At 39.2% G+C, this 17,377-nt stretch overlaps 1 protein-coding gene across 9 annotated transcripts in view; it reads left to right on the forward strand.

Annotated features, from left to right (window-relative positions):
- IDE (insulin degrading enzyme) overlaps positions 1–17,377 on the forward strand; it is a 183,250-nt gene that overhangs the window by 99,888 nt on the left and 65,985 nt on the right. For 7 of the 9 annotated variants that reach the window (XM_073353894.1, XM_073353898.1, XM_073353892.1 and 4 more), the window contains exons 2-7: positions 3,005–3,189; positions 5,202–5,409; positions 7,148–7,317; positions 10,813–10,935; positions 13,300–13,412; positions 13,891–14,053. The exons of 1 other annotated variant lie outside the window; for it this stretch is intronic. In XM_073353894.1, coding sequence (XP_073209995.1) covers positions 3,030–3,189; positions 5,202–5,409; positions 7,148–7,317; positions 10,813–10,935; positions 13,300–13,412; positions 13,891–14,053 — 937 coding nt within the window. In that variant the 5' untranslated portion in view covers positions 3,005–3,029. Of the gene's footprint in view, positions 1–3,004; positions 3,190–5,201; positions 5,410–7,147; positions 7,318–10,812; positions 10,936–13,299; positions 13,413–13,890; positions 14,054–17,377 lie in introns of those variants that run through there. One more of the 9 variants, XM_073353899.1, reaches the window with a different exon arrangement.

The following is a 17,377-nucleotide window of genomic DNA, read 5'->3' on the forward strand; positions in this document are numbered from 1 at the left end:
TTTAAGTTATACGTCAACTTATAAGGGCTATTGAATTTAAAAATGCTCTCACAGTCTCAGCCAGGATATAAATTGGGTCTATATTTCCAGACTTTTGACCTGGAGACATAGTGTCTCATACAGAATTAAGTTTTCATTTTGAGGAACCTCTGAACCCTGAAGTACTAATGATGACCGTCTTTTTTTGTTCTTGTGTAACTAGAAACATACAGGTTTCAGAGGGGTAGCTGTGTTAGTCTGTATCAGTAAAAACGAGGAGTCCTTGTGGCACTTAAAGACTAACAAATGTATTTGGGCGTAAGCTTGCGTGGGATATAACCCACTTCATCAGATGCATGGAGTGTAAAATATAGTAAGCAGGTATAAATATACAGCACACAAAAAGATGGGAGTTGCCTTACCAAGTGGGGGTCAAAGTGGATGTGACCCATTTCCAGCAGTTGACAAGAAGGGGTGAGTATCAACAGAGAGATGGGCCCACATCCACTTTGATTGGATTGGCCTCGTTAGCACTACAAAAAGTAATTTTCCCTCTGTTGATATTCACCCCTTCTTGTCAACTTTTGGGAATGGACCACATCCACCCTAATTGAATTGGCCTCCCTAGCACTGACCCCCCACTTGGTAAGGCAACTCCTATCTTTTCATGTGCTGTATATTTATACCTGCTTACTGTATTTTCCACTCCATGCATCTGATGAAGTGAGTTATATCCCACGCAAACTTATGCCCAAATAAATTTGTTAGTCTCTAAGGTGCCACAAGGACTCCTCGTTGTTAGAAACATACAGTAAAGGCCTTGCTCTAGAAGGCCTAAGAGCATTTGAATCATTCCGATTCTGGAGGTGTTAACATTCACCTCATTGTGATGCTCATAGTATCACCTTCAGCTGCCCACAATATTTATTACACCTGTGGTGTAAATTACATACGTAGCTGGTCCCAAGGGTACTGTTCTGTCGAAGGGTGGTAATCTAGATGAATGATGACCTATACCACTTTTTCCTTTTCCATACCAATATGGCTGTAGAAAGGGGAACTTTTAAGTTGTTTTCCATGTAGCGGTATTTTATTTAAATAAGCACTGTAATTTTCACCTCCAGAACTTCACTTCTGAAGTCTTTTAATATTCTAAAAATATCAGTTGGTATGCACAGATCACAAGAGAGCTAGTTAAAATATTATATGCTTTTATAAGCCGAATGGTATTTCACCTAATAAATGTCATGATTGAAGATATGGCACAGTAAATGTGTGAGGAGCTACATAATAATATTAGTCATTTCAGTACCTTATAGTATACAGTCTTAAAGCTTCTGAAAATAAATGAATTTGGCTTTTGTTTTAGTGATGCCCAATGTGAATTGAAGACAGGAGCAGCAATATTGTCAAACCCTTGAAATTGCATATATTGTGCTTCTGATGGAACTGTACTTACAGCAGTTTTTACCATAAACAAATATTTATTACACAAGCTCATCATATCTGGAGGCTTAGGCTCAAATCTGGTTTAGCTCCCAAGCGAGTTTAGTTTGCTAGCTATTGACCAGGCTCTGGTCACTTAACAATATGTTGTGCCACGGACAAAAATGTTGTTTGTTTGACATTCTCTCTTACGAACAAGCCCTTCACTGAAACATTAATCTTGTAAAGCAGCATTAAGATTCATTGGCAGAGTTACATGTGGAAATTTACTACCTGACTGCGCTGTGCTGGCTTCAAACATTACTCTCTCATTTCCCATTTCTGTGATTGCTTTATTTAAAAAGCATGTAGTTTCAAATAAAATTGAACACTTTTTAAAAATCAAGATTCATGATTGGGATGTCTCGTGTTTTTACTTTTGCAGTTTACCTGGATTTGATAGCTGCTTTCAACTACCTGAGAGGTGGTTCCAAAGAGGATGGTTCTAGACTATTCTCAGTGGTCGAAGATGACAGGACAAGGAGTAATGGTCTCAAGTTGCAGTGGGGGAGGTTTAGGTTGGATATTAGGAAAAACTTTTTCACTAGGAGGGTATGAAACACTGGAATGCGTTACCTAGGGAGGTGGTAGAATCTCCTTCCTTAGAAGTTTTTAAGGTCAGGCTTGACAAAGCCCTGGCTGGGATGATTTAATTGGGGATTGGCTCTGCTTTGAGCAGGGGGTTGGACTAGATTGACCTCCTGAGGTCCCTTCCAACCTGATATTCTATGATCTAAAATTTAAAACAACGAGAGAATGTTATTCCAAAATCTCACTTGGTGTTGAACATTTCAAAATGTTGCTGCCACGCCAGGAGACTAGTTTAGTTTACTGTATCTCTAGAACTAGTAAACTCTAAAAGCAGTTTTTAAGAATTGAGGCAGTTGAATTAGAGCAGCAACCTGGGGAACAGGAAAGGTTGGATTTGTTCCTCAGTTTGCCAGCGATTTACTGTGAAACCTTGGGCAAATTATTTAACCCTTCCCTGGCTGCGTTTTCCCATCTGTAAAATTGAATTAACACACTGTTCTGGAAAAGTGCTTTTGAGATCCTAGGATCAAAGGCAGTCTATGACAGCATAATAATAGTCTTCATGATAGTAAACATACCTATTATTATTACTTCATGTTTTTCTTTTGATTTTAAGTATAGATTTTTGTAAAGTTTCAATATAAGTACAAAGATATTTAAAATAGGTTGAAGATGGATTTGGCAAGATTGCATTGTAGCCTTTCATTTTTTTTATTATAGTTGAATAGGGTGGCTGATGTATATCTTTGATAAGATATTAATTTTTTTAATTACTGTGAGAATGGAAGTTACAGTAGATTCTGTGATGTGATCCAGTCCCATACGAAGTCTCCTGATTTTAATGGGAGTTGCAGTTCCTTAACATCTCTCTGAATCTGGACCATAATTCGGCATACAGGACAGGTTTTAAAGGTTCTGCACAGGGAATTAGGTTTTCCTCACAATTTATCCTTTGAGATAGTTAGTTAAATATAAATTAGGAATTTTAATTTCTACTATTTTCTTTTAGGCTTCAGAAGAATATTCATAACAAAATGAGCAATCCAGCTATTAAGAGAATAGCAAAGGAAATTATCAAATCACCTGAGGATAAGCGAGAATATCGTGGATTACAACTGGAAAATGGCATCAAAGCAATGCTCATCTGTGACCCCACCACAGATAAGTCTTCAGCAGCACTTGATGTACACATAGGTATTTAATGAACTTATTTCGTATTCTGTTCCACTGGCTTTGCATTGCAAATAATTACTGCAGTACGTTTCTGTGAGGAAAAGGAATCCGACCTACTTTCAGTGTGCCACTAATTTCAGTGTTTTAGTTGCAAATAAACCAATGGTACATAGCACAAAATATGGTAGCATTTACAGAAGTTGTTTTCAGCAGGTTGCACAGCCTTCTATTATTGGGAGTTCCAGTTTTATTTCTCCATATATCCTGTTAGAAATTATTAGACCCAGTTAAATTTTCCTGATGTAATATATGCTCAGTCAGTGGTCAGACTTGTAATTTTAACCATATGATTACACGTTCTGAGGGAGCCATTTTTTTAAAAAAAAAAAAGGGGATGGAGAAATCATTCCGTCTTGCTTTATCTACCATTCTAGATTTTTGTTTCATGCATGTTTGTTGTAATGATTATGGGCAAGAAAAGCAGCATAATGTGCCAAGAGGAAAACCTTAATCTCTGATATGGCAGTGTTTGTCTACACTGGAACACTCAGGAGAATTAAGGTGAATTAACTAAAACTGTGAAGTTAATTTGCACAAATTAAAGTTCCTTTAACCATCATGTGGATGCTCCCATCCAGAAATAAAGTGGCTTTAGTTCACTCTCTTAATCTGGAGGATTACAGAGAATTAAATCCTTTTTCTTCTGAATGAGAGCATCCACACACAGTTTTAAATGGTCTTAAATTTATGCACATTAACTTTACACCTTTAGTTAATTCATCATAACTTTCCTGAGTGTGTTCCCATGTAGACAAGCCCTTAGAGTGTTGACATAAAGTGCCCGGGGTGAAAAACAAAGGCAGTTATTCTGCTTCCGACTCTGACAGTAACAGAAAAGCAATCTTTTCCTAGATCTGAAAAGTCTAAGATATTTCTCTGTTCATATATCATAGCTTTCAGGAAAGATGTGTGTTACAAATCAGTGTCTAGACTTTTTCATATCTACACACTTCAGAGAGTAGCTAGCTAGCCTCACCAATGTTGAAATCTTATACTGTGAATTTCAGTTTATAGCAGAGGTTATCAATATTTTTCATAGCGTGCATCACATCTTAATAGACATTTTTTTTTTTTCCCTCATGGACTACCTCCCCTCCCTTTTTGAAGTGACACCTCTCCCTTCTATTCACAATTGCATAGCAACTTTGTGGAAATCGCAGCAATGGCTTGCGTGGAAATGTAATATCAGCAAAGCATTTAGTGTAGGGGTGGCTAACCTGTGGCTCCAGAGCCACATATGGCTCCTTGTATAGGCACCAACTCCGGGGCAGGAGCTACAGGCACCAACTTTTCAATGTGCTGGGAGGTGCCCACTGCTCAACCCCTGGCTCTGCTGCAGGCCCTGCCCCCACTCCACCCCTTCCTGCCCCCTTCTCTCACCCTGCCATGCCCTTGCTTCTCCACCCTAGAGCCTCCTGCACGCCACGAAACAGCTGATAGGGCGGTGCGGGGAAGGAGAGGGAGATGCTGATTGGCGGGGCTGCCGGTGGGTGGGAGGCCCTGGGAGCAAAGTGCGGGAGCTGATGTGGGGCTGCTGACCTATTACTGCAGCTCTTTGGTAATGTACATTGGTAAATTCTGGCCCCTTCTCAGGCTCAGGTTGGCCACCCCTGATTTAGTATATCATTAGCTGCCTTTTAATGCAGTGTAGTTGCTGGAAACAAAGAGGAGAAACCAGAACCATATGATCATTCAGTTCTCTTCAGACTAAAAATGGTCCGTGGGCCTCAGTTTAGGAGTCACGAGTATATGGTGATCCTAGCTTGGCCCAGAAGAAAGAAACCGAGTTTGAGCCCTCTCAAGGTGACTAAGTTGCTCATTTTGAAATATCTGTTTTGAACATTCGGTTTGTTTTCCTGTGCGGATGGAGTTAAGTGGAGGTTCATAACTACAGAATTCACATAATTGGTTGCACACTAGTATAATCTAAATGCTTTTTAAAAAACTACTTTAATGTGTATTTTTCTCTGCAGGTTCATTATCAGACCCCCCAAACATTGCTGGGCTTAGCCATTTTTGTGAACATATGCTGTTCTTGGGAACCAAGAAGTACCCAAAAGAGAATGAGTATAGTCAGTTTCTTAGTGAGCATGCAGGAAGTTCAAATGCTTTCACCAGTGGAGAACACACCAATTATTACTTTGATGTGTCACATGAACATCTAGAAGGTGCACTGGACAGGTAAACAGATTTGTTACTTCTAGTTTTCTGAGGGGTTTTTTTTGGTTGACATTTTGTAATATCTGAAACAAAATCATAATTATATGTTGAACTTTTGCTGACAGGATTACATCTTGTATTATTATAGGTGGGGTTGGTAGCACTGGCTGTTAGAGTTGACTTGTGTTTAAGGCATGGATTTTCCATGTGATCTTGGGCAAGTCATTTTAAGATGTGATCCAAAGCTCTATTGAATTCAGTGGGAGTCTTTCCATTACGTTTAATAGGCTTTGAGATAGGCCTTCTTTGCCTCAATTTTCCTATCTGTAAAACTGAGACAATATTATTTCCTTTCTTCTACCTTTTTGTCTGTTTAGACTGTAAGCTTTTGGGGGCAGGGACTCTCTCTTATTCTTGAGGCTACATTTTAGTCATGGGTATTCTTAGTAAAAGTGATGGACCAGTTATGGGCAGTAAACAAAAATTCATGGCCCGTGAGCTGTCCATGCCTTTTACTAAATACCCCTGACTAAAACTTGTGGGGAGGGCTTGGGAGGGCAGCCCGGCTGCTGGGGTTGGGGAGGTTGGTTGGGCTGGGGCAGGTTCCCTACCCAGCTCCTGGAAAGCGGGGACTCTAGCTCCACGTGCTGCCTCCGCTCTACCCTAAGCCCCGGTTCTGCAGCTCCCATTGGCTGGGAACCGCAGCCAATAGCAGCTGCGGAAGCAGCATGTGGAGCTAGGAGTTGCGGGAGGGGGAGTTGTTGTCGCCCTTCTGGGGAGCTTCCCCCACCAGGTAAGCACTGTCCCACACCCCAACTCCCAGTCCTGAACTCTTCACCCCCCCACCCCCAAGAAAAAAACCCACAAAAAAAACTCTTGCTGCTGGAGGGTAGGGGGGACCTGAGACTGCCGCAGCAGCAGCCGGTACGACTGGCCCAGGGGCTGCCTGAGCTGCGCAGGCGGCCCCCAGGCCAGGCACGCCAGCTGCTGCAGAAGTCACGGAGGTCATGGAAAGTCACGGAAGGGTGACTTCCGTGACAAATACGGAGCCTTATTTATTATGTGTTTGAACAATGTCTAATACAATGGGGCTCTGATCCCTGTTGGGGCCTCTAGGGCTATAATAATAAAGATCACATGATGGTGAATAGTTAGAAATGACAAAAGTTGCATGGTATGAACATCTTGGTTATTAAATGAATGATAAAATGAAAGATTGAAATTATTTTATGGGCTGAGTTGCATCAGTTATAGGAAATGCATTTATAGTGAGTGATATGTGATAGTATTTATGGCATTTTGTACAGATCAAGGTTTATATGTTTGGTTTTACTTAGGTTTGTATAAGTCTGTGTACCATTTATATAACTTTCGATAAATATTAAAAAATAAACATTTGACATCCTCCATGGATGCACTGCACTATATTAACAAGAGTGTTGGATTTTCACAACACTCTTCTATGGTAAATAAGTCATTGTTGATATTTTACAGATGGAGAAATTAAGAAGAAGATGATTATGTGATTTAACTAGAACCACACAGCAAGTCTCTGGGAAAGCCAGGACTTGTTTCAGGAGTTCTGAGGTTCTAGTCTTAAACTGTTAATTAACAATAAATTAAAATATTACATGAGTTTTTAAACTTTGTGGCTTGAGGGTTGGTTTTTGTTATTGGGTGTTTTTTTTTTATGTGCAATAATCCTGACTTGGAAAATGTTTACATTTTAGTTGTGCAAATTTGTAAAATTTTCTTTTAGGTTTGCCCAGTTTTTCCTATGCCCTCTGTTTGATGAGAGCTGCAAGGAAAGGGAGGTGAATGCTGTTGATTCCGAGCATGAAAAGAATTTAATGAATGATGCCTGGCGATTGTTTCAGTTGGAGAAAGCTACTGGAAATCCCAATCATCCCTTCAGTAAATTTGGAACAGGTTTGTTAAAATAGACTTACCCATCTATTAGAGCTGACCTAAGATCAGGGCTGTAACCAGGATGGGGCAAGTGCGGCAGCCACAGGGCTGGAAGAATGGTGCGAAAAAGATGAAAAAAATGGTAGAGGGTGCAAATATGCTTGCTTGCCCCAGACACACAAATGCCCAGTTAAAGTTCTGCATAAAATGCATGCTGAGACTGTGTAAAATTGGTGAAGATAGGACTGAAAGCAATTTCCTTTTTTCCTCCATACATGTTTGTGGTGATTCATTACATTTTCCACACAATAGATTAAAAAAAGAGCTGGACAAAACAAATGGAACAAACTGATACAAGACTAGGAGTTTGGTGATGACACAGCCTTTATGATGATGATGATGATTTCAGCAGTATACAATTCTTTTGTAACGACTGGAAGTGAGTCTCACAAGTTGGGACTGTAAATCATTGTGAGAGAGAGAAAGTGGATGAAGAGCATTTAAATTACCAGCAGCCAAATAGCATTTTGCTAACAACTGTTGCATTGGGAGGACAAACTGAGCAGGTTAAGTAAATGAGGAAAGCTTAGCAAAGCACTGGTGCAATTAATGGATGTGTGCATCAAGACAAAATCTAGAGCATAAATCACAGTGGGCAACAGCGATAGATGGCTAAGAAAAGTGAGGCCTTGGTTAAATAGGTGGCTAAATGGCTTTTACAGGATTTGTTGCTCCTTAGGTGCCCTTTAACAGCTGAAGAAAAATTCAAATTAACCTTTATAAAAATATATTTGAGTTTAGATACCATTTATCTGTTTCCATGTATGTAAAACAGAAAAGCTTTAAAATGGACAGAGAGGCTTGATTAGGTTCACTTCGCAGAAGTTACTTTTCTACACTTTACTACAGAGCTTTTTTTTGATAATTTCAAATGAATAAGTATATTAGCTAGCAAATTGTGCTAGTACAATAGAGATTTAAGTTGTGTTTAATTCTTGGATATCAGGTGCTTTTTCAGGGCTTTATCAACCCCTTCATGGCCACAGAAATCCGATGCCTTGAGGACAGTGGGACTGCAAGTGTGGGGTTGCCAGAGATGACCCCTAGAGAGCAAATAAGAACATTATTACAATTGATGATGATGTCCTTGGATTCTCAATTAATATTTAACATTTGGATGTAAGGCTTTCAGAAGGGTTCTCTGGCTGTTTAATAGATGCAGTGTCTGACTAATCAGCTCTAGCATCCTAAAGTGGTAAGATTATTTGGATGAGGACATGTTGACTTTCTCCTAGTAAGGAAGAACTCTCTGAAGTGGGAAATCATTTTAAAAATGTACAGAGAAAAATCTAAGGAAAGTGTTGCAAGTTACCTATCTGATGATCCATGGGAGAAAATCCAGTGTCGGTGGATTAATTTCTAATCAGGAAAAAACAGTTTCTGTAATCTCAGCGAGCCAGGGTTTGGTGCTCATGAATCAGTACTGTGCTGATGGGGGTGAGGAGGGGCGGGGAATCATTTTAAATCCCTGTGCCAATCCCAGGCGGAATCCAGAAAGTTTCAGAAAACATTTTCTGCAGGTTAGAAGAGTTCCTGTTTAAATATTTCTTCTTTATGCAACTGTCATATCCATAGATAGCTGTGGGGATTTATGGCTGGTCAGGATTACAGATCTTTTCTAGATAGAGTGCCTGAAATATATTCAAATTCAGTAGTAGTAATAATACTAAGATGATAATTCTCAATATCTATAGTACTATTTTACGCCCCAATTCTGTAATCAAATATTTTAAAGTGGACAGTTTGCATATATGAGTTGAAGAACCAGAGCCTTCATTTGTGGGTTTTTTAATTACACAGAGGGTTGCCAAGTGTCTCACCTTTGCATGATGCACACACGTGGCAGCCCTGTCTGCAGCTGAGATGTTATGCATTCTGCTGGGCTGCAGGAATGGGTGTGATTCCTACTTCAGACCACCACGGGTCACTGTGGAACCTATTCTCCCATCAGCCAAGCAGACTCTCCTTGTGCTGCTTCTCATGTTGGATAGACAGTCAGCCCACCAGCTTTCTTCCTAGTATCACCACTCAGTCCCCGGTAACCCCCATACACTCATTGCCCACCTAATCCAGCAGCCCCAGACATCTGTCAGCGATTCAACTCCCTCCCCTGACTCTAGATACCTTCCAGCACTCTCCCACAACCACCTCTCCCAGACATCAAGCACTGTCTGGTGCGCTGCCTGCCCACCCACCCACATACCCAGTCGCTTTCTGGCACTCATATATATCCTAGCAGCACAATTTTTAACAAATAATCATCTGGTACCTTGCCCTGTTTTTGCCAATCCATTGCCTATTTCTGTGGGAATGGAAATGATAGACTTAAACATTTAGGTGAGTCTTTGGAACATGTACTTCTACATTCTGGCTTCAGGCTGAGCTCTATAATGTCCGATAAGTTCCTGACATCTGTGGTCTGCTTAGCAGAGGTAGAGGGAGACCAGGGAAAAAAACAACCAAACATTTTAAAAACAAATAACTTTAAAGAACTATTTTTATGTGTTTGTATGCTCTTTTTACTTCAATTTCAAATATAACTTTTTAAATAAAAGTAATAAATCCTTTCATGAAGAGTTTGTATACTGGATACCTGTGGTTTTTGGTTGGTTGAAGTCCTGAAACTAAATGTACCTGCAACCTCTGGTACAAGCTTATACTATGCCTGGTGTTTACTTATTGCCTTGGTGATGTATGTTAATTGCTACCTGTGTTGGAGATTTGTTTAACAGCATGTTTATACTTCTTGCTGTTGCATATCCTGTGTTATTATCTCCCTCCACCCTATTGTCTTGCTTCCATCCTCCTACCTTATCATTGAATGTTCCTTTTTTCTGGTTTCTTTGTTGTTTGGCTGTAATGTAAAACTAGTCTTAGAGTTGGTAGCCTATCAGAGTTCTAGTATGTTTCTTTTACATCCACGTGACTGCAACAAAAGATTTCCAAGTGAAAGGGAATGGACTAGAATTCAACTCTGATCATCTTGTTTTTCACAAATTCTGACTTTTTTTTCTAGTGTCACCTCATTACTCTTGCACCAGACAAGACTGTTGCTTTAACTACAAACCTAAATATTTTCTTACAGTAAAAGTTGCCATCAGTGCATTAATGTGACACCTTCAAAACTCAATAGCTGTGACTACTTAAATGGGAATTTTTGTTTATTTGAAAAAGTCTGACCTGTAAGCTTTACTGCAAAGTTATCTGTTTTCCCAGCCTTTTAAGAAAGGAATGGGTTGAGGATGGAAGAGTTGATTGGTCCTGATGAGATTAGTTGATATTTGTCCAATCTGATGTTTTTGGTATGTACTTTTATTTAAAAATAAATAAATAAATCTTTGTACGTACACCTTGAAGACAGGAGAATCAGACAGGGTTTTTTCAGTTTTTAAATTCATATAACTTGTATGTGTGTCCAGCAATAAATATCTTCATGATTTTTATTTTGTATTACAGGGAACAAATTCACTTTGGAAACTAGACCAACTAAAGAAGGAATAGATGTAAGACAGGAGCTGTTGAAGTTCCATTCCACTTATTATTCATCAAATTTAATGGCTATTTGTGTCCTAGGACGAGGTGAGTACCAAACTTTTAATGGTAGTTTCTTAGTTAGCTGAGTGTGATTTTTACATCTATTATTTGAATTCTTATAGAAGAAAATAAGACATACTTACATCAGCTAAGATTTTTCTCCAGGCTTTTAAACAAAGGAGGCTAGGGTCGCAATCCTGTAAAGATGTTCTTAATTTATACACTGTGAACAGTCTGAAGTCAGTGAGAATACTCATTGCCCGCACAGTTCAGTGTGTGTATATATTTGCAGAATTTTTTTTTTTTTCTCCCAATCCTAAAACTTGCTACGGAATGCTACATGATAAAGGAGTACTTGTGCCTCAGATAAGAGAAGTTTTTAAAATTTATATGAATATATTTTTAGAAATTTACCACAATCAGTTTAGCAGATCTAGTCTGAAAATACTTTGCATAATTTGTGATTTTTCTCTGATGCATGTTTGTGTAATTCCACAATGACCTACAGGACATATAATCAAAGATAGAAGGGCCAAAGTTTAATCTAGATATTTGTTTTATAGAAATTTCTAAATTAGATAAGAAGCCTTAATTTCAGAGATGCTGCACACTCAAGATTCTAAATTAAGTCAGTTAACGTTGCAGATGCTCAACACCTCCTAGAATCAGGACTATATTTTTTGTGAGGGTTTTAAGAAGCTTAATAACAATGTGTTGAAAAACTTTTAAATATGCTGGCAGACCAGTACTCATGAGCCAAACTACAATAATATAACGGGGGGTCAATACATGATCAGACAAAATATGTGAAATTAATTTTTAAAATCATGAAAAGTACTTTGACAGATTTTATTATTAATTAAATTGTCTGCCTCTAAAGTAACATCATGTGGAAATACTCATGCTTTAAATAAGAACACCTGACATCTTCGGTAATAATAGGATGAACTGTCTACTTTTAGAAAATACTGCTTTTGAGAAAAAATAAATTGCTGCGGCAATGACATTGAACATTGTTTGGAACATAAACATACCATATGTGGACTTGTACATGCCAGTTAATGCATGTGCTTGAGTACTTTCCTTATCTTAAACATATGAGTAGTCCCACTAACTTCATTGGGACTACTTGCCTGTTTAAGTACATTCCTAAATCAGGGCTACAAAGAGTAAGAACAAAAGAATGGCCATATTGGGTCAGACCAATGGGCCATCTAGCCCAGTATCCTGTCTTCTGACAGTGGCCAATGCCAGATGCTTCAGAGGGAATGAACAGAACAGGTAATCATCAAGTGATCCATTCCCAGCTTCTGGCAAACAGAGGCAAGGGACACTTCAGAACATGATTTCCATCCCTGTCCATCCTGGCTAATAGCCATTGATGAACCCATCCTCCTGAACTTACCTAGTTCTTTTTTGAACCCTGTTATAGTCTTGGTCTTCACAACATCCTCTGCAAAGAGTTCCACAGGTTGACTGTGAGTTGTGTGAAGAAGTACTTCCTTTTGTTTGATTTTAAACCTGCTGCCTATTAATTTCATTTGGTGACCTCTAGTTCTTGTGGTCTGAGAAGGAGTAAATAACACTTCCTTATTTACTTTCTCCACACCAGTCATGATTTTATACACCTCTATCATATTCCTCCCCCCTTAGTCGTCTCTTTTCCATCATCTGCTTTTTTATCATCAACTTCTGTGGTACCTTGCCTTTTTCTGTCTTTTAATATGAAATTAATTGACAAACTATGCTTGTGAAATTATAACCGTAGGCCCACTGAACTGCCTGTGTTCTATTACCCCCCTCCGCTGTTCTGCTGGATGACCTGGGGCAAGTCACCTCACCTTTCTGTGCCTCAGTTTCCCCATCTCTAAAATGGGGATAATGATACTGACCTCCATTTAAAGCACTTAAAATTTTTCTGATGAAAAGCGCTTATATAAGAGCTAGGTGGTATTATTATTATTATTTATTAATGGGAGTTTTGTATAAGTATGGACTGCTGGATCAGGCCTCACGTGTCTAACTCATGCTATCCTGCTTTAGTATGGCAGAACATGTGGTTTGTAAAATTACATGTTGATTAGAGAACTGTGAACATCTTTGTTTGTTTTTCCACAGCCTTAATTTGACCTGCAAACTGTTGGTGTGTGGGTGTAGGTGTGTTTGTTTTTAAGGTGCTCTTTCTTGTTTCCTTTAGGTTTATAAAGCACAAAACCTTATCTATAAGTAATAAAAATAAATCTCAGAATATATTCCGTCTCTCCAAATAATCGTAGTTCACTTGTTGGTGATGGGGGAGCCATTAAGTCCAACCTTATAATTTATTATTTTTCTAAAAAAATATGTAAGTCCCAGATTGCTGGAATCTTCTGACAATGATTGTGCTATTTCTAATGATTCTCTTTTTAGAATCCTTGGATGAGCTGACCAGTTTGGTAGTGAAGCTATTTTCAGGAGTAGAGAACAAAAATGTCCCATTACCAGAATTTCCTGAACATCCTTTCCAAGAAGAACATCTTCAGGTAAGTTGTGAGACTTTCTGGTATACATTCACTGAAGGGTACAGACCGTAACTCTGTTCTCCTACTTTTTCCATGTAGAAATAACACCATCATATACTTTACTACTACAACTACTGCAGGTGTCTATAGACCATTCAGCTTAATCTAGCTAAGTTCATAGTTAAAATTGTGCATTTGAATGTGATTGAGAAATGAGGATTCCAAGTGTGTGTTTGGGTGCTAAGGCTTGTGAGTTGAGATTACTGTGATTGTGAATGTTGGGTTAAAAATTCAGGAAACAACAAATTAACAATTGTGTTGATAAGGTTACTTATGTGCATTTCTTAACTCTAAGTAAATGGGGTGGGTTTTTTTGTTTGTTTTTTTGTTTTGGTATGGTATGGTATAGAGGTGTGTGTGTGTGTGTAGGAGGGTATAATGTATGCTCCTGAAAAGATGAAATACTAGAATCAATGGAATGTTTTATTTTTACTTCTAGCAACTTTACAAAGTGGTACCTATTAAGGACATTAGAAATCTTTATGTCACATTTCCAATACCGGACCTTCAGAAATATTATAAATCAAACCCTGGTCATTACCTTGGTCATCTCATTGGGCATGAAGGTCCAGGAAGTCTTTTATCAGAACTCAAAGCTAAAGGTAAGCCCACTGGAAGTGAACTGTTAAAAGTAGTGCATTAAATATGCCATGAAACCTTGAAGCAATATTTCACTTCAGGTTGACCTCTGAGAATTAAAAGCTTAAATATCAGAAATCTGAATAAATTAAATCTTAATTCTAAGTCATTTCTCAAGTATTCTTTTTTCTCTGTTTGGTTACAAAGAGAACCTCAAATATTGAAACTATTGTTTCTTGGATCCCATTGCTACAATTGGGTTGTCTCTCAAAACATAGGCATATTGACTTCCCTTTTGTATTGCGTCACTGATGTTGGGGCTAAGGGCAGCACCTCTCAATGACCAAAACGGTGTGTCTTTGGCCTCTGTTGTTCATTTTACTGTGATTGGTAACTTTCTGTACATATTCTTATTGAAGTTTAGCCAAATTATTAATTGCAAAATCATTTTACTGAATACCATCCATGCATACAATGTATACCACTGAGATATCCATTACTGCCAGAATGAGTTAGTTAATGCCCAAAACAACTGCAAAGAAATATAGACATTCATATTTCCCTTATGGTAATTATACGTGTTGCTTTCTCAGAAGGAGTTTGTTTTTTTTTCTCTGTACATTAATGGTTCCTCTTCTGGGGTACCCTTGATCTTCAAGGGTGGTGTGTAGTCTCTTATTCCTTCTCTTTAAGGGGCTCTGTGACCCATCTTAGGACCAATGGGGTCCGTGGTTCATTGTGTGCAATGTCTCCACCTAGTAGCCAGGTGCATTTACTAATAACCCCTATGGCCCCTATCTAGGATATTACAGTTTATAGTAGCTGGGACACACGGACAAACAAATAAACATAAATAATATTCTGTTCCTGGAAAGGATAGGGATAAATTAAAAGGAGGGGAAGGGAACAGGCAAAGGAGTCAAGAATGCCAAATGAATGGGTAATTAATCTATTTAAGAGCAACAAAGTAAATTGCAGGTTTGTGTGGCCAATGTCTTCCTTTCCTGAATCAGAAGGAGCAACAGCATAGGGTAACTGATGGTCTTCTGCTGACCTCTCAGGAAAAGGTGGAGGTTGCAAGGAGTGATAATATGAGGGCATTGTTGATCTATTATCTGTTGTGTGACAATAGATGAATGTGACGAGGTCCTGACTGGTATCTTCACCAAGTGTCCTATTGTCAGGATCTGACTTCTGTGCAGGATATTAGAGGGACCCATTCCTTTCTATAGCTTGAGTTGACAGACTGGCAGGCCAGGCATTTTCTCTTTGACTATGTGTGGCTCAGCCTTCCACCTTTCTGCAGTTTTGTGTGTCCCAGAAATGTGCAGATTCCTGGTGAGGACTCTGTTTTTTGTATGCAATTCTTGGTCTCTGGCCTGGGGGTCATAGAGTCCTTTGTTAGTATGATTGTTTTGTTGTGCAGCAGAAGTGGCCATGGTATGTCTTTTGAAGTTGTTCTTTTAGACAGGTAGTCTGTTGAAGGTAGTATACTGAACTGATGTGTCTCCATCTGAAGTGAGGGCCGTGGGCCAGATAGTAATCTTTAAGGGATACCCCACACCTGCCAACATAGGGCATAACATTGGCCAGTTGGGGATACAACCAGAAGCTATTCCTCTTGCATATGTTTACTTCACCAGCCTGTACATTGCTTCCTTACCACAGTTGACTAAATCCAACATTCAGGGGCTCAGAGGACAGATCTGTGATTGAAGGATGTTTTGTTAGCAGTGATAAAAGGACACTCTTTTTGGCCTCTACAGTGAAGTCCATGTATCCTGACATGACTTTACTACTCCGAGTAGGAGTCCACTAGCAGAAATGCCAAAACAAAGTTTTACAGGTAGATAGCTTCTAATGTTTGGTCAATAAGCTGAGTGTCCAGTGTCTTCATTATGCATATAATTGTAGGTATATACAAGATGAGACACGTTGACTCTGACTGTGTTTCTGTTGAGAGTCCTGTGTACCCAATGTGTTTTAACAGCATGCAGTTGAACCTCTTCTGAAGGTCTCCCTATGGGTAATAAGGGGTAGTGTTCCAGGTTTTGGGGGTTTTTTTACCCTTACGACATGTAGCAGCTCTTGCTGAGGCAACTTTCAAAAGTTCATCTTTGGTCTGTGTGTATTCTGGTAGGTAACCCATAATGCACAATACATTGGCAACAGTGGATGCAAGTTGATCCTTTGAGGGGTAAGCTTGCGCATCCTTGTAAAGTAGTCAGTGATGACCAAAGTATTCCCAATATTCCTAGTCTGTTTCCAAAGAGAGAGAGAGTCCATACAGACTAGCTCTATTCCTCCTACACTAGTAATAGTAATGAGAGGGGCTGTCCTCTTGGATATGTCTATACAACAACTAGACACTCAGTCATGCCTCAGTCCAGTCACCTTTCTCAGGCAGTTCTGTTACCAGTCTATGTTCTATTGTGGTCTACATGACAGAGTGTCCGCACCAATGTTTATACTCCCAAGAAGGTACTTCAGGCTTAAGTCATATATTGTTATATCAGACACTCCACTTTATCCTGTTGTACTCAGTTTTGTGGTAATGAGCGCATAGGTCAGCGGGTTATCTATTCTGACTTTTTGGAATTTCACCCCATAGAACTAGTCCTGAAACTTTTCTACCATTGCTCACTTGAGCACAAGGATCTCCAACTTGTGAGCAGGATACCATTGCTCAGAGTCCAACGGTCTTTGGCTAGCAAATGGCTATACAATGTTATCCGTCTGGATGCTCCTGGTAAAGCACAGCTTCATGCCCACTAAGACTGGCATTTGTATGTAGGATGTAAGGCTATCGGCATAGGCTAATACTGGTGCATTAGTCAGTAGATGCCCTCTTTTGAAGGCTTGTTTAGTATGCATCCCACTGATCACCAAAGGGTTCAGACGCACAGTAATACACCCTGACAGATGATTTCTTGATAGTCTTCCCTTTTCTTTGAGTGGGTGGGTAACACTACGTCATACAACTAAGTGGCTTTACCACAATGGAGTAACTCTTCAAAAATCTCCTGTAGTACCCACAGAACCCTGGGAATGTTTGCAGACCCTTCAGGTCCTTTTGCTGAGACACTATGGTAAGGGCTTCCATCTTTGCTGTATCTGTTGCAAATCCTTTGTCCAATACAATGTGGTCCCATGTACTTCACCATGAGTTGGTAAAATTGTCACTTATCTATTTATTAGGGCTGTCAAGTGATTAAAACAATTAATCGTGTGATTAATTGCACTGTTAATAATAGGATACCATTTTAAAATATTTTTGGATGTTTTCTACATTTTCAAATATATTGATTTCAGTTGCAAAACAGAATGCAAAGTGTACAGTGCTCACT

This window comes from Lepidochelys kempii, chromosome 7, assembly GCF_965140265.1.
Source record: "Lepidochelys kempii isolate rLepKem1 chromosome 7, rLepKem1.hap2, whole genome shotgun sequence".
Lineage (NCBI taxonomy): Eukaryota > Metazoa > Chordata > Testudines > Cheloniidae > Lepidochelys > Lepidochelys kempii.